At 41.8% G+C, this 17,304-nt stretch overlaps 2 protein-coding genes across 4 annotated transcripts in view; both read left to right on the top strand.

The window, feature by feature from the left end:
• ppp1r9a (protein phosphatase 1, regulatory subunit 9A) overlaps nt 1-6,046 on the top strand; it is a 40,343-nt gene extending 34,297 nt beyond the window's left edge. Inside the window, exons 15-20 of one of the 3 annotated variants that reach the window (XM_086171596.1) lie at nt 340-399; nt 496-544; nt 2,192-2,308; nt 2,994-3,017; nt 3,109-3,291; nt 5,697-6,046. In XM_086171596.1, the coding sequence (XP_086027722.1) occupies nt 340-399; nt 496-544; nt 2,192-2,308; nt 2,994-3,017; nt 3,109-3,291; nt 5,697-5,849 (586 nt within the window). In that variant the 3' untranslated portion in view covers nt 5,850-6,046. Of the gene's footprint in view, nt 1-339; nt 400-495; nt 545-2,191; nt 2,309-2,993; nt 3,018-3,108; nt 5,054-5,696 lie in introns of those variants that run through there. The other 2 variants (XM_086171595.1, XM_086171597.1) reach the window with 2 other exon arrangements.
• Nucleotides 6,047-8,943: 2,897 nt separating this feature from the next.
• asb4 (ankyrin repeat and SOCS box containing 4) lies at nt 8,944-17,259 on the top strand. Its single transcript, XM_086171608.1, has 6 exons — nt 8,944-9,300; nt 14,240-14,539; nt 15,219-15,461; nt 15,535-15,782; nt 15,879-15,992; nt 16,695-17,259. Exons 1-6 carry the CDS (start codon nt 8,991-8,993, stop codon nt 16,881-16,883), a joined length of 1,404 nt encoding a protein of 467 aa, XP_086027734.1. The 5' UTR covers nt 8,944-8,990; the 3' UTR covers nt 16,884-17,259.
• The last annotated feature ends 45 nt before the right edge of the window (nt 17,260-17,304 follow it).

A 17,304-nucleotide genomic window follows, 5' to 3' on the forward strand; every position in this document is an offset into this window, starting at 1 on the left:
GTCTCTATATGACTTGTGAATGAGAGGGTAAATGGTTTTATTTCTATATATAACATGTGATTGAGGGAGTGAATGGTTGTATGTCTCTAAATGAAAGCGTGAATAAGAAGGTGAAAAGTTGCACGTCTCTATACGATGTGTGAATGTTTTATGTGCATAACGGAGTGGATGGTTGGATGTTTCCATTTGACATGTGTTGGTTGTGTGCTTCTCTTACTTACCGACCCGTATGGCAAGATAAGCAGCATAGAAAACGAAAGAGCGAATATCTCAGTGATTCAACCGCTCGTATTCATAACCGACGTCACAACGTATTCAAAGTGCGCGTTGTCCTTTCAGGTCATCCCTCAGGAAAACCAAAATGCAAGAGAAAAACCCCAGATCACTACCAGGAAACCGGCAAGTACTTGCACTGACTTCTCGCGCGAGAGCGACCGCGAATTATCGATCGCATTCACCGATTTCTTCATTTTCCCCATCTTTGCTGTTCTTCAGCTCCGGCATGCCGTCACCGCAGGACAGTCCCGACAAACTCCAGGCCAAGGTACACGAGGGTAAATCAACTTACAGTCGGGCGGTGCGCCGTCAGGTTGTGTATCCGAGCGTTTTCTGGGTTTTTCCCCCTCCGTTTAAAAACATGCAGTAGTTTTCATCGGTGACCCCGAATTGCCCGGTCGCATGAATGAGAGGATGAATGGTTGCATATCTGTAGGACGTTCAAGAGACATCCCATCCGCTTGCACACTTGAAAATTATATTTATTTTTGCCAAGTGTGTCATTTTTAAAAATTAAGGTTTGACACGTCCTCTTCTTTTGAACAGACTTCTCTTTCCTGGCCCCATTTCTTCTCCTATTCATACTACCTGGTATTGTATTCGTTTTTCCATTTTTTTTTCCCCCTCACATCTTCACCTACCTGGAATCCCCTGCCAAAATCTAACACGCTCTAGATCGCCTGAGTCGATTGTGTTGAAAATCACCAGCAACGCGGGAAATGATTGATTTGATACCGTTTGTACCCGCCTTGGATTCAGCTCTTAAGCCTGCAATCGAATATAAAATAAATTTATATTCATTTAATGTGCGGTGATTATAACCCTTTTGTCTTTGTAAAACCAACAATACAAAAATAAGAATAAAATAAATTTAAAAAAATTAAAATAAGAACCAGGTTAAAAGTGTTTTTTTTTTTTTAAATAATTGATTTTAATTAAAAAAAAATGCAGATATTAGCACTAATTGATGCTAGTTGCTAATGAGATGCTGATACATCTAGATACATCGTAATCTAGAATAATCAAGTCAGGGTGGAGGAGGTTTTTTTTGTGGCGGACTCGATTGTCTTTAATTTATAAGATAATATCAACACATAAAAAAAAAAAATATGTCTGGAATACCATATAAAGACCCTTGACACAAAGTAATTGAGTTAAGGGTAATTATCATAATAATAATAATAATAGTAATATATTATGCAAGGGGTCACATGTTTTATTATTTGGTATTAACGATCAAATAAAAAATTAAAATGGCATTATTTTACAGTTCAATCAATATCAGCTTTTCTATTTTTGGGTTCAATATTAATAATTAGTTGCGATATAATTATATTGCAGGTGGAAGCGTTCCTGGGTGCAGGAAAAGTGGGAATTAATGGATATTAGAGGGGAATATTTGTTCCCGATTTTGTTGCGCACCCTGGAGGCAACAGCGTTCTAAGCATTTTTCTTATTCCTATTTTCTTATTTCCTATTTTTCTTGCGGGCCAGCCAGCTCCGTACAGGATATCCCCCAATGGGCTGCTTTTCCCTCTCCATGATTGTGCTTACGGCTAAATAAAAAACAAAATCAGTGCTGAAATCTGCTGACCATGTAAACGCACGTTTTTTCGACCTCGTAACTTCAATGATCTTCTAGAAAGGCCGCTTCACCTTTCAATATCAATCGATCAACGATAGTGAACTGATGATCAGTGAACTTACATGGGAAATGATCGCGAGACGTTGATTCACGTGCATCTTATGTGGATGCACTATTTAGAAAAAAAAAATAAAGCTTCGTGACGATACCGTGGCATTTTAACCCTTAATCATCTGAAAAAAATGACATTTTTGGATGCTAAATTCAATCAACTAAATCCAGGGTCTCAAGTTTGTTTGTTTTTTTTGTTTTTCTTTTTTGACGTTGCAGGGACCCAGTCTTGTGGACGATCTAAGTGCGAGCAGCAGCTCGGTGGAGATCGGAAGCCTCCTGAGGGAAGCCAAGCCTGCGGGCTTCGCCCGGAACCTGATGTTCTCCTCGGACGAGGTACTCAAATCACACAAAAAAATAAGAAAATAAAAATCAGCTTGGCTACGCTGAGAATTGTCCGTGAGACTCCGAATATTAGAACTGCTCGATTGGCACTTTAACCTTTTCCACTATATTTTTCCATATTTTTAAATACATCACCGATACCATCTCTAATCATATGAAAATAATAATATTATTTTAACCATGGAATTACCATGTGATATCACCATTTGCAGCTCATGGTGAGAATTTTACAAATAATAGTGTGCTAATGCGGAACTTGTTGACTTTAGCTAATAATTCCTGAATCGGGTTCAGGATAAAGATATGATTTTTTTTACATAGCACAGAGCTCTTGTTTTTTGGTGTTTGCAACAGCAGGGTGCGATATTTAAAAAAAGGAAACCCTCACAGATGCGTAGACTACAAGCGTGTTCACAAATAATGAAAGAAAAAGCTTGAAATGAATGTGTAATCATTTAAATATTCGATATGGTCAAATATACACAATGGAAAGCAACCTATTTACATACAGTAAGTGCTAAAGGACGAAGCGCATGATTTGTGGACTAGCTTGCGTAGCGGCACGTGTGTGTATTCACTATCCGCCGAGCGAGTTTTTTTTTTTTTTGTTTGTTTGTTTGTTTCCCCTCCATTAACAACCAAGTCTCCGTCTGTTTTCCCGACGCTGCCGCGCAAGAGTCTGGACACTATAGACGACAAGGTGAGAACTTAGCGCTCCATTAAATCCGGCGGTCTGGGGTTTCCTCACAAATGCGAGTTACTGACTCATTTCCGGATGCGAATACGTCAAGGTGCTGGATGAGGAAAGGTTTTCCGAGCCGTGTCGGCTGGAGGATCGCAGCGTGGAGGAATGGACCCCCCAACAAGTGGCCCGCTGGCTGGCAGGCCTCGATTTAAAGCGGCACATCCCAGAATTCAATGCCGGGGATGTCGACGGCAAGAAGCTGCTCCGGCTGGATAGCGCTGAGCTCAAAGTGGGTTCGGCATTTGCGGTGATTTCAAGTCTGGTAGCTCAGGATGATTGTTTACCGTACTTTATTTACCGTACTTTTTTTTTTTTTTTACTAGTGAGAGTTCAGGCTTTCCCTTCAAATTTGTCATATGTTCAATCCAGCGCTATTTATATTCAGGCTGCATCCCATATATCACAATATATTGTTTCGTATTGAAGTGCTCAATAGCTTCTGTGATATGTTCGCTGATAAGATAAGTTTAGATTAGATGAGGTGAGGTAGGATAATGTCATGTAAGGTAAGAAAAAACATGGCAGGTTCGGGTAAGAAAGCTAGGGTAAGGTAAGGTAGAATAGGACAACATAAGGTAAGATAGGATAAGATAAGGTGAGGTAGGGTAAGGTAAGAAAGAGGAGTGTAAGGTAAAGTAGGATAAGATAAGGGAGTTACCCTCCCTTATGGTAGGTTAGCATCACATAAGATAAGGAAGGGTAAGATAAGAAAAGGCAGGACAGGGTAGGGTAAGTAGGATAAGATAAGATTGGTTAGAGTAAGGTAAGGTAGGGTTGGGTTAGATCAGTGGTTCTTAACCTGGGTTTGATTGAACCCCAGGGGTTCGGCGGAGATCAAGACACACATTGGTGATGACATCACTGGCTGCAGGTGATCACGCTACATAGCTCAGCCTATCCGTGCTGCAGGGATTTTGGCGCGCTCAGTTGTAGTAACTTGTGACTGTCGTGATGGTACGTCATGTGATTTCTTTCTTCATATTTTAATCCCTTCATACTAATTATGTCGGGCAAAAAAAGAAAGCGGTCGGAAGAATACGTACAATACGGATTCACATGTATGACGGAACGCGATTGGAATCGACGTCCTAACTGCGTGATTTGCAAAGACAAGATGAGCAATTCTAGTCCGGCACCGGCAAAACTAAGGGAAGGCTTCCTTCAGCTGCATGGAGATGGGAACTACAAGAACATAGCGCTTGCTGAATTCAAGGTGAAGGGAGCCAGATTCCATGAAAAGGCTACTCTGCCTGTTCTTTGTACCCATCGACGAAACGATCCTCCATCCAATAAAGAAGGGTTCGGTGAATGCGCATGTAAAACGGGTGGGGTTCAGTACCTCCAACAAGGTTAAGAACCACTGGGTTAGATAATGTAAGGAAGGATAAGGTAGGATAGGATATCATCTGTCTGGGAACAGTTGGGTGAGATAAGGTAGGTCAGGGGTCGGCAACCCGTAACACCCAAAGAGCCATTTGGACCCGGTTTCCTCGGAAAAGAAAACACCCGGAGCCGCGATTACTTTTTGACGTCTAAAATAAAGGCACCGCTGTATAAATTGCTTTTTATTACCTTTACACTTTGTATAAACAAGTGCGGAGTGTGTTGCTTCTGAAATTCACAAAGTATTACGGAGAAAATTAAATTCTATTTATGTAATGAACTCATTTTGAGCTTTGGGTTTTCAGAGCGTGTAGCGGAGCCTTGACCTGAATTTTAAAAATAAATCGGGAAAAAAAATCACAGTGTCCGTAAACAATAAAAAATAAATATTTGCAAAATATCTTCATAGATATTTATTTTACCTGGTTTATGGGACTTCTGCTCCTGAACTTCTGCGCACAGCATCTGCAAATCGGGACTTTGCCGGCTTCCGTGAGTGTGACGTTATTTTGAGCAGCGAAAAATAATAAATATAATTTTATTTAATATTTCAAAATCACAATAATCTTCCAACTTAGAAGTAAAAGTTTAAAAAAAGGAATTAACACAAATGAAATACAGTTCAATTAAATATTTATAATTTATTTTCCCAAGCCACTCGGAGCCGCAGTGTAAAGACGAAAGAGCCGCATGGGTTGCCGACCCCTGAGGTAGGGTGAGCTAGAATAGGATGAGGTAAGTTAAGGTAGGTTAGGATAAGTTAACATAAGAAGGCAGGATAGGGTAAGAAAGTTAAGGTAAGATAGGGTAAGGTAAGGTATGATAAGGTAAGATGTGATAGGATAATTTAGGTTAGAATAAGATAGCATTGGGGGGGAGGCGTGGCCCGGTAGCGCCATCGTCTTTGGAACTGGTTCGATTCCCGGCTCCTCCGAGTGCGCTGAAGAGTCGTAGAGCAAAATACTGAACCAAGATACTGGTGGACGGAAGCCTAATGCTCACGGTTCATCCATAATGGGTTAGTTGAAAGGAATCCCCCACGTGGATTAATAATAATCCCCTAATAAGGCAAAGAAGGGTAAGGTAAAGTAATCTTAGGATGGGATAACGTCTGGTTAGGTAAGGTTCGGTAAGGTAAGGAAGGGTAAGCTAGAATAGGATGAGAAAAGTAAGATAGGGTAAAGTCTGATATGATAAGGTAGGAGAAGTTATCAGTTCATTTCTTCTGATTTCTTCGTGCGTTCCTTCCAGACCCTTGGAGTGACCTCCCTGCAGGACCGCTCCCTGATCAAAAAGAAAATCAAAGACCTCAGAGTGCTGACGGAGAAGGCCTGCGAGAAGGCCGAGAAGAAGGTGCGGAGGGGGGAGCTGGAGCAGGAAAGCAGAGACGCGGCGGCGGAGTGATGCCAAACTCTGGCGAGCGCCGCCCGGATCACCCGCGTGGCGGCTCGCCGAGCGGCAACCCCAGGGAGCGGGACCATTGGTTGGCCTGGCGGATGAACCCCACCGACTCCACCCGACCCCCGAGCGGCGAGGTTCCACGAGCGGCGGGACATTTTTTTCCGAGATACTTTTTTTCACTGAGCAAAATGAAACCAAAAGGCCATCGAGTAATGGGATGCTGCCCTTCCGTTTTCCTCATTTTACCCCGGATACCGAGTTTTGCGCCATTATGAAAACTCGCGTGATTTATTTAAGTCTTTATTTTAGCATTTATTAGTCCGAATCCTCAGGCAGCCTGTTAAATCATCATCTCGCCCCCATTCCACAGCGATCTCCCCTCCAACCCATTTTGCCCTTTAGACTTTACAAGACAACATGAATACATCTCTTGTCGTCGGCTATTTTCATGGCAACTGGACTCAGAAGACATTCCTTCTCTCATTCCAGAAGTTTCTTCGGTTCTAAGAGACTGCGGGGAGTTTCCCGTGTACAACTGTTGGTTCAAGTCGAGGGTATCGGTTATGCTAATGAGCAAGTGGCCTTCGCTGCCTATTGGTTGAACAGGGTTATTATGTTAATGTTGTGTTGTTGTGTGCGTACAAAGGTACAAAATTCCAGGCGACTCACTTGAGTTGGAATTTAAAAAGGTAATTTGGGGGCTAATGTGTAGATTGCGTTGGCAGAAGGTCCAAGACGCCATGCGAAGCATACATGTCGGCCCACATACAACAACGTGCTGAGATCCGTCCCAAAACATATCAACACACTCACACACACACACCGACCCTGAAGAGGTCAACAACCCAAAGCAGGCCCCAACTTCAACCCAAGTGAACAAACCAACCTATTTTGTTTTTCGCAATCGACGACATTAGCCTTACAATTGGTCGATTAAAGATCCCAACTCAGGTGAATCCGCCCCTGGAATTCACACCTTCGTTCCTAAAATGCCACGCACATCGACAAAACAACCCCATCCAACTCGCTCTCAATGCCCAACCCGCAACAGGCAAAAATCTGGAAACTCCCTTTAGAAGTGAAGAAGAGGAATCAAGTTGCCAAGATTTGATGACGGTTGACCGGGACCTGGATAACCGGACGCAGTAAACTACATCTTGCGTGCCATTTCGACTCGCGTATGTTCTCTTACGATGCGTTTCTACAGCAGAGAACTCCAGGCTAAAGGGCGTCCGCAGGTGCAGAGGAAGGAGCTTGAACTCTCCGTCGGATCTGACGTCTTTTTGAAACGTGATGGCGTTCGCGATGAACGCCGGAAGGAGCCACTGCCAACGACGACCCCCGAGCTGCTTACAGTGCACGCATACGTGTGCATGTACATACTGTATGCTACGGCGGATGTATAAGAAGTGGCCGGTGGTACATTGTCCACTACGAACTTTCTAGTCCATGTTTCAGGTAGTCGTTGAATTAGAAATTTACCGAATCCTTAAACCAATGCAAATCAATTTTCAAATGAAACTTCCTCTTTCTATAGGTATATACATATATATGTATATATATATATATATATATACGTAATGTTGATTTGACTCTGCTTATAATCTGCTTTTCATCCCCTTTAAATCCCTTTCCCTGAAAAACAAAATTAATACCCAGCTGCTGCCTTTAGAAGTTCTGCAGATGTAGGATCTTTTAATTTCATTTAATCATATATATATATATATATGAGCCCAAGTGTGATCCAGTGTACAGTAATTTTTTTTTTTTTTTTTTTTTTTTTTTTTTTTTTCAAGCATGTTTTTCCTCATCGCTGGCGATTGTGATACGTGGTCACGTCGCCCTGGAAACAGGCTGACCGGGACTTCTCAATGTTACACTGGAAAGTAAATTAAATGTCATTTTAGTTACTTTTTTTTTTTTTTTTTTTTGTTAGCAAGGAAGGAAAATAATCCAATGTATTAATATAACAAAAATTATTTTATTCTTTTTAAATACTGAGAAATACTAAGAGAAATGTACCTGGTATTCAGAACTACCCTTCCCTCTCTGAAAGCATCCACTTGACATGTTACCTCCGAGCAACGCAGCAGTTAGCGCAGGTACTCCCTCGATTTCGTTGTTGTCGTTATTATTTATTTATTTATGTCTTTATTTAATGGACGAAACTCGAGACAAAGAGACAAAGAGAGAGAGCAACCGAGACATTTGCGACGATGTAAACAAAATGCGAGTGGTATAACGGCCTATAACGATTGATCGGGAACTGTACGAATGATCGTTTTGTTTTTGTTTTTTTTTGCCACGTCATTAAAATTGCTGATTGAAAATGATTCCGGTTCAGCTGAACTGTCAGGAAACCTTTTTTTTTTTTTGTAATAAAAAAAAAAAATATATTATTCTGCGAAACGCTGCTTTCGACGTTGATCCCCGATGAACGATCAACCGGATATTTCAGCGGCGTCCCGAAAGGGCTCATTCGACGTCTGTCTTCGCGTGGAAGGAGATCCAAAGCTATGCTATGCTATGCTATGCTAATTTGTCTCTCTCTCTCTCTCTCTCCTTCACTCTTGTGCCATCTACCTTTGCTCTCTTTTTTTTTGAAAGTTTGAAAGGGCAGCTACCCGTCAGACAAAATAAAATGTGCAGTGGCTGATCTGTTTTCCCTCTTTCTTTAGTGCTTTTCTGTCGTTTTCCATGCCGCCTTTTGCGCTTCGGGACGAAGCCATGACTTGCGTCGGTTGAAATCGGAGCAAAAATATACTTAAAATTGTCCAGATGTGTGAACATCTTTTTAACCCTCTCAGGCTCAAATTAAGTTGTGGCGTAATTAGCTAAGTAGCATTTAGCTGTCGCAAATCTGCAACATCTGCCTGGAGAGGGTTAATGTTTCTGTATTTAGCCAGATGCTAGCCAGGCCGCAAGGAGCGACCAGGGAATCGAACCGCCAACCTTGCAACCTGCTCCGCCAACCGGTGTACCCTAAATCAGGTCGCTATTTTTAGTGACCCCAGTTGGACCGGCCGGCTTCGGGTCAGCCACAGTCTCTCTCTTACCTCTCTATTTATAGTCATGCCACTACGCCGCAAACCCCCAACCCTAGCACACTGGCTAACTGGGTTACGGAGGCCTCTCAATGTCGGTATGTTTGAGTGCTTCGCGTTCATTTGCGCCTCGGTGTCCGATCTCTTCCGTGCCGTGCGGAGGTCGTCGGTATCTCAGCCGGCAGGGTGGGCGATGCCGTATCTGGCCGGGGGTTTGGCCCCGGAGGAGGTCATGGAGGGGGCGAGCCGCAGAAAACCGTTGGTCGAACAGCTTAAGGCAAAATACCTGGAAGCCCTGCGGGCCAACAACAGCCAGGAAGTCCTGCAGATTCTCCGTGGCGGAAAGCTCGATGTTGACTCTGTGCTGGAGGTGGAGGATCCCAACATGGCACTCGCCTCGTACAAACAAGGTAAGCGCGGGGAAAGACAGGCCTTTCATAACAAGCTTTTATCAAGTTCTCTGAAAGGGAACCTGAGAGGAGGCTACTTGCCATACATATGCTTCACTTTTTATCTCCTACTACAATGTGTTGTTAAAAAAATATAATATTTTGACAATTACACGTTCTAACCCAGGGGCACTGCCATTGTTTTACTAGCGCAATGCATGCTAGATTGATGATTTATACAGGTTGCTTGTGTTAGCTTTGGCTTTCCACTAGCGTTAGCTTTAGCTCAGTATGGTACAGTAACACTAAAAATGCCATGCTTTGGCATACAATTTTCAGTCCACGGCAACCAAAGGGCCTGATGCTAGCTGTCCTCTTACCGCTTCTTTCCGGATGCATTTAGCTGAGCTAAGCTAAGAGCTCATGGGCAATGCTTGTTTTAAACGGACGCTAAAGCCAAAGGCCGTGCCTACAGTTTTTCTTTTACCAGCATACAAAAGGTCTTTAGGAAACAAGTGAAGCCCGCTGGAAGAAACGCTAGAGAAAGGAGATGCTGGATGTTCTCCTACGAGGACGTGAACAACCCGCTACTGCAGAAGTAGCAAAGACCGGGTACGAGCACAATCACAGAGGACGCTGATGGTCAGTCAGCACAGTGGTCGATAAGTTTACGGTGAACAGCTGATGACAAAAAGTGGGAGTCCTCACGACAGATGGCATCTCACTGTTAGCATAGCAACACAGTGGCAGTAGCAGTACGCAAGCCCAGCGACTTTTGCCGACTCTTGCCTCTTCACGTCTTTGTTGATCTTCATTTTGATACTCATTTGGATTTCTGCCTTCAGCGTTCTCCTTGGTCACGTCTTTCTCGGGTCCAAATGGGAAGGAGTTCCAAAATGACGTGTTTTTGCCAACCTTGTGACGTCAATACTCATCCAGCATTGACACGTAAACAATGACGGCCTATGAGTGCAATTTTTTTTTTTTTTTTTTTAATTTTATCCAAACAGATGTTGTGAGATTTTATTATTGTTTTATGTAGCTGCTACAATTATTGATCAAAGAGGACAATAACGTCTTGGTAAACTGGAATCTCTTCAATGGCCGGGTCAGTGCTGCCACCTTGCAGCAAGAAGGATAAGATAAGATAAGATAAGAACAACTTTATTAATACCGAAGGAAATTGCTGTGCCAGAGTTACAGAAAATATAACAGTAATAAATAGTAAAAGAAAAAGGCAGAATTAGAAATAAAAATAAACTATAAACTATAAAGTGTCTCAGTGAAACTATAAAGTGTCTTAGTAAACAAGTGATAAAACTATAAGTGTCTTAGTAACAAGTGAGGTAAGGAGTGCACAATAGTATAATAAAAGGAAAAATTGTAGTGTAGCTGTTATGAAATGAAATATTGCACAGTTCTGAATATTGCACAGTGAAATGAAATATTGCAGTTTTTTTGTTGTTGTTTTTTTTTAGGTTAAAGATAGGTTTTTATGGTTGCTGGTTTGATTCCAAACTATGGTGCATTTGTTTTTGCATTACATCTCAAAAACACATTGGGTTCATAGGAAAGTGATCGCTTTTACGTTTCCAGATGTAATTCTGGTCCACGGTTCGCCCTGCAGGGGGTTGTAAAAGTCAGAGGCGGTTCTGGAGTCTCTCTTGGGCAAAAATGTACTGGGTGGAGAATTCATCACCACTGAGATAAGATAAACTTTTTGATCTCCACAGAGGATATCAATTATCGTCTAAAGCAGGGGTCGGGAACCTTTTTGACTGAGAGAGCCAAAAAACCCACATATTTTAAAATCTGATCCTAAGAGAGCCATATGTATATTTTAATACCAAAAACAGCTAAATGGAAGGGAAAGACCAACAATTTTAAGAGTACAATAAGACCGAATTTATTTTGAACAACACACTTTGCTATAATCGTCAATCTTTGTAGTTACTGCTAACAGTTAGACAAGTCATATTTCATGATATTTCTTATTCTTCCTTCTTTCTGCTTTATCTATTACTGTTATGTTTTTGTACTTGAAACTCTGGCATAACAATTTCCTTCGGGATTAATACAGTTGTTCTCATCTCATCTCATCTCATAACAAAGTAACTTAATAACAAGAAAAGTGCTTCTTAATTATAATGCTACTAAACATGACCGCAGGTTCGTCTTAATGTTTTCTAGGTGCGAGAACGACCGTCCATCGTCAATATTATAACAAGCAGCTGGTCTGCAGGCTGAAGCTTTTTTCTGTCCATTTTGTGTCCGAAAACTACTGAAATACTTCGCTGCATTTATGTCATTCACCTGTTGTTTCTCCACTTGATTTGACATCATAATGGTACGATCGTGTACAGTTCTTGCTGAGAAAGGCATATCTTTTATCCGTTTGAAGGGTTCACTCTGCATAAACAAGCTAACCGAAAACGAGGGAATATTACTTCTTGGCCTCAAAGTGACGTGTGCAGGCTGTTGTAAATTATCCAAATAAAATTTTAGGGTTGCGTGCCAGCGCGAAAAGTTGCGGGTGAAAATATCTCAAGATTAAAATGCGTGTGGATTTTTTTTTTTTTTTTTTTGTGATGGCTTTTCCTGTAATTTTTTTTTTTTTTTTACTAAAGTAACATTATTAGTAAAATTATAGATTCATTTTTCTGTTAAGAAAATTTTCAAAGAGCCAGAGGCAGTCATCAAAAGAGCCACATAGGTTCCCGACCCCTGGTCTAAAGTGTTCGATTCTGCATCAGGGTGGGAATATTGTTGGTCGAAGGAACCTCCCGTCAGGCCCGGCTGGTGGTGCAGGTTTCCTCACAATGTGCACGGCCCCACCAGCACATTATATAATAAATAAGACACTAACAAAAAAAGTGAAAATGGAAAAATGTTGATTTCTAAAGGGCATATTTTTATCATATTAATGTCAAAATAAGGATAGAAACATGAATTCCCCCTGAAGGATTCCCATATTGTAGTGATTCAAAGTTCCTCAACTTACCCAATTATTTATAATATAGTTATTGTATCATTTATTATACAATTATAGCAAACGCTCTTCTGACGGGCCCCCTGTAAATTTTTTGCTTTGGGCCCCAAGAGACCCCAGAATTACTGCTGAGCACCGCTGCGACCGTGAGGGCGGGATATGCAATCTGGACAATAAATGAATAATTGACAGAATAGTGTTTTGAACAGATGGTGTTAATCCCTCCAACAGCCTCCAGGTGCAGTTACCTGATACACAGGGATTTCTTTTTCCCTTCTTGCTTCTCATTCGTGGGCATCTGAAGTGATCGAAAGAAAAAACAAAAAACGGATACCGGTCCAAATGGACTTTACCAGAATGTCAAAAAAAAAAAAAAAATCAGAAATAGCAATGACAGTGTAGGCTGTTTATTCATAAAAATGGCATCTGGTTACATTAGAGACTTACTACTACAGGTGACATTTCCAAATTAAAACACGGTAAGAAAATCTTATTTATATGGCGCCAAATCAAAACAGAGTGGACTCAAGACACGCCTCCAGGGAATCTGCAAAATGAGCTAACTCAAGGACTCGGGAGGAGACACGAGGTTACTATCATGCATTGATGAAGGGATATGATTTCAGAGAGGATAAAAAGATTATAGAGAAGTCCCTGATGGGATATCCCTCAGCAGAGTGGGCCCAAAGTAGCATCACTAGGGGCGAGCCGAGCCTTACTTATAGTCCTAAGTTTATATATTGCTCAAAAAAATAAAGGGAACACTTGAACAACACAATGTAACTCCAAGTCAATCACACTTGTGTGAAATCATAGTGTCCACTCAGGAAGCAACACAGATTCATTTTGACTTGTTTTAAGGACATTACAGCAAAGTTGGATCAGCCTGGAGTTTGTTTTTACACTTTAATTTGGAGTGTGATTCCTAATCCAGACCTCCATGGGTTGATACAATTGATTTCCATTGATCATTTTGGTGTGATTTTGTTGTCAGCGCATTCAACTGTGTAAAGAGCAAAGTATTTCATAAGAATATTTCATTCGTTTAGACCGAGGATGTGTTTTTTAAGTGTTCCCTTTATTTTTTTGAGCAGTGTATGTAAACAAAGAGAGGGTGTCTGCCGCCCGGAAATCAGAAGTTGGACCCACAAAAGAGGAACTTGGGAATAAAGCTTTGGCCCCAGCTCTGCTTTTTAGAGACCCGAAGGACCACAAGTAGCCCGGTGTCTTGGGAGCGAAGGGATCTGACTGGGCGTTTGGGCTCGAAGAGTTGACTAAAATATGGTGCCTGGCCCTTATACGTAAGAATAAGAGTAAGAATAAGAACAACTTTAATTATCCCGAAGGAAATTGTTGTGCCAGAGTTTCAAGTAAAACGTAACAATAATAAATAATAGTAGGAAATTGTATAAATCTTTCAAATCTTTGTAGTTAACAGTCAACAGTTAAGACAATTTATATTTCATTGTATTTCTTATTCTTCCTCCTTTCTACTATTATCTATTACTGTTATGTTTTTTTACTTGAAACTCTGGCACAACAATTTCCTTCGGGATAAATAAAGTTGTTCTCATCTCATCTCATAAACAGTATAAAAAAGGGGGGAGAATAAGAAATACGAGTCAAGGCTTTAAAGTGTTTTAAGGTCTTAAGTACAAAGATTTTGAGGTGAATGATTTTAAAATTCACTGCTGGACTGCGCAGGGATCCAGTGCAGACGAGCCGAGATCCCTCGTGGAAGTTCTTGTCAGGACACGCGCAGCAGCGTTCTGAATAATCTAGAGATTCTTCGAAGACTTGTTAGGACGGCCCGACAAGAGAGAGCTCGCATCAATTAGTTCCTCTGCACGGAACTTACCGAAACCCTAAAACTCCCTTCGTGTTCCAAACTCGTATTTCCTTGAATTTCATTAAACTTGAAAATTCAAAAGCCTGACTTTCACTACTTGTTGCACGTCCGTTGCGTTACAGGATACTGGCTACCCGGACACAAACTGGAGAAGTCCTGGGCGATGGGAATTCACGTCTGTGTGATGTACGACGCTGTGGAAACCGCACTTGTACTCCTTCGGGAAGGCGCAGCCATCAACTCCATGCCCAATGGGAAGACTCCGCTGCACGTCGCCTGCGAGGTCTCCGGCGGCGATTGCGCTTGTCTTCTTCTGGCTCACGGAGCAAAGGTCAACAGGATGTCGCTAAGCGGGCACGCACCGCTCCACTACTGCACAACCAGAGAATCAGTCGAATGCGCCAAGCAGCTCATCCTGAAAGGTCAGAAAGCCGTATATCAAAGTAGACCAGTGGAGCTTTTTGGAATTCTGACCTCCCCTAAAAAAAACGTTATCGGAGATACCCGACTGCCGAGCGCCTCTGGAAGCGATGGGTCACAAACCTGTACATTTACTTTGCTACTTTTAATTCTTCAAAATTGAGCAAACCTGCAAGGAAAACGGCAATATCCTTACAGAGTAAAAAAAAAAACAATAACGTTACTTATTTATACAGTGGTACCTTGAGTTACGCATTTAATCGAACCATTACAGATTTACTTACGGTGATTATTAAATTACAATTAACTTAAATTTCACTTTAGAATTTTACTTTTCTTTACCTTTCAGCGTATGTTGTTGAATTGGGCCAATTTAGGGTTAGGAGGCACTTTCTCTGGGTGTTTTCGCTCAATGAAATCGATTTATTTCTGATAATAGCCCGACATTTCTTTTATTTGGGCTGTTGCCGCTGAAGCGCTCGCTTAAGAAGATGCGGCGGCGTCACGAAGCATATTTGAGTTGCGGGAGCTCGCTCGGCACGTACCCGACGTATTCCTATCTTGAATTTTTTTTTTTCATATTTCAAAGATAGAAACATGCTTGAATCGCGCTTCGCATCTTAAAAAAAATCAAAAGTGATTTGTATCTTAAGGAGCCACTGTATATCTATTTCCACGGAGGTGCAAAAGTCAACATGCCGAGCAACAACAACGAAGAAGATACGCCTCTGCACACGGCGGCCAGATTTGGTGTTCCAGAGCTGGCATCCTTGTATTTGTCACACGGAGCCTCTGTGGACGCAAGAAACTCCCTTCTGGAGACGCCGCTGATGACCGCTGCCTTCTGGGCTTTTGACACTAAAGAGCAAACCTACAGCGAAGATCACCATTTCGTCTGTCGCTACCTGCTGGACCATAAAGCAGGTGAGAGATTCCAGCTTAGGTTTTTTTTTTTTTGGTTTGGGATTAATAAAGACCAAATTGTCTTTTGCTGCAGATCCCAATCTCCAAGAACAGGACAATAAAACAGCTCTCCACAAGGCCGCCTGGAACTGCGATCATACCCTGATGCAAATGTTGCTGGAGTCGGGAGCGGACACACGAGCCATGGACATCAACGGTTGCGCCCCGATTCAGTATCTCCTTAAAGTGACTGATGTACGACACACCGCCATACCTGAGCTTTGCTATCAGCTGCTGCTGAATCACAACGCGGCGAGGATCTACCCTCCCCAGTTTCACAAGGTCCAGACATCCGGGAACGTTTCTACCCCGACAGTGTATGCCGGAGCGTACGATTTACGCGAGCGTGTGTGTGTGTGTGTGTGTGTGTGTGTTCAGGTTTTGGAGTCTTGCCACAACTACCCGAGGGTAATCGAAATCTTGGTCAACTCTTATGAACATTTGAAGCCCACCAGGAAGTGGAGAGCCGCCATCCCTGATGATTGCTATGAGGTAGTACAAGCGTGTCACGTATGTGACATTCATAGAGCAGTGTTCTTCATTTGGGACAACAGTTTTCTCACAACTTAGGCTACTATTATTACTATTTGCCTTCCAAGTCAAGTTAAGCAAGAAAAAGTTGGTAGAAATCCAGATTTTTAAGTCTCAACCCACTGGTTTCGTCTGGCTGCAAAAAGAGGTACAACTGGGTGTCATCTGCATAGAGGGAAATATTTATTAATATTGCCTAAGGGAAGCATATAATCACCCTCTTAGAATGATTCATTTTTGAAAAAAAAACTTTTTTTTGCCTAAACCAACTCCTTAGTCAACACGTGGCTGTTTTTTTTTTTTTTTTTTTTGTAGTTGTTAAATGAAAAACTTGTATTAAGAAGGTGACAAATTATAAGGTAAGAGGTATTGGTCAACCTTAAGGTCTAAACTTGGTGAAGGTTCAGTCAACAACACAACAAAATAATAAGTTAGTCTCTAAGGCAATGAAGTACTTGGTGAATCGGAGTAACGGCTTACACTGCAAATCTAAGTTTTATGTATTTACATCACCGAAGTCTGCGGTCCTGAGTCTTTACATATCTGGACGTGCAACAAGTAATGACGCTAAAAAGATAATCACTCCAATCTGTGAATGATGAAAGCAGTGTTACTGTGTCGGCCATTGCTACATCTGTAAATGTTATTTCCTTGTCCCCTTAGCGACACAAAGAGTTCTACAACTCTGTGTTTGCTGTTTGCACCGACTCGCCGCGGACTTTACTTCACCTGGCCAGATGTGCCGTCAGAGCCCACCTGGGCAGCTCCTGCCACAGGGGAGTGTCCCTGCTGCCCCTGCCGCCCCCGATCAAGAGATATTTACTCCTGAACCCGCAGGGAAACCTGTACTGACTGTCCGTGCACAAAAACACGAAAACAATTTGGGATAATGCTCCCTGCCAGCAGGTGTGCTGAACTGAGAAATGTCACAAATGACACGCACCTCCCGCAATCAAAACATCTATAATAAGAGTTGGGGATATTTTACATTTCATATGAAAAGACATAACATATGTCTTAATCTATTTTTAAGTTTTAACCACTGCCCTCATTCTCCGTGCTTCAGGGCTGATCATTAGGTTGCTTTTAACGGATTAGCACTTTCGTTTGTTTAGTTAATTATAATTTTGAAAGCTCTTATTTAGTTACGCCAGTTTAGTTTGACCCCAAAGGCGCAGAACAACTCTCTTTGTCTTTGCTCATTTTGTAGCTTTTGTTACAATGTCCTTGTTTCCATTAAAATAAAAGCCTTTATATTTATATTTTCAGCTAG

This window comes from Fistularia commersonii, chromosome 24 (assembly GCF_037954325.1).
Source record: "Fistularia commersonii isolate RoL2024-O1a breed Wild chromosome 24, RoL_Fcom_v1.0, whole genome shotgun sequence".
Classification (NCBI taxonomy): domain Eukaryota; kingdom Metazoa; phylum Chordata; class Actinopteri; order Syngnathiformes; family Fistulariidae; genus Fistularia; species Fistularia commersonii.

Bases quoted from the DNA above. Each gene is read 5' to 3' on its own strand.
- asb4 (XM_086171608.1), top strand. From the start codon at position 8,991: ATGTTTGAGTGCTTCGCGTTCATTTGCGCCTCGGTGTCCGATCTCTTC. The intron at 14,540-15,218 runs GTCAGAAAGCCG...ATTTCCACGGAG, and splicing joins CAAGCAGCTCATCCTGAAAG to GTGCAAAAGTCAACATGCCG. The intron at 15,462-15,534 runs GTGAGAGATTCC...CTTTTGCTGCAG, and splicing joins CCTGCTGGACCATAAAGCAG to ATCCCAATCTCCAAGAACAG.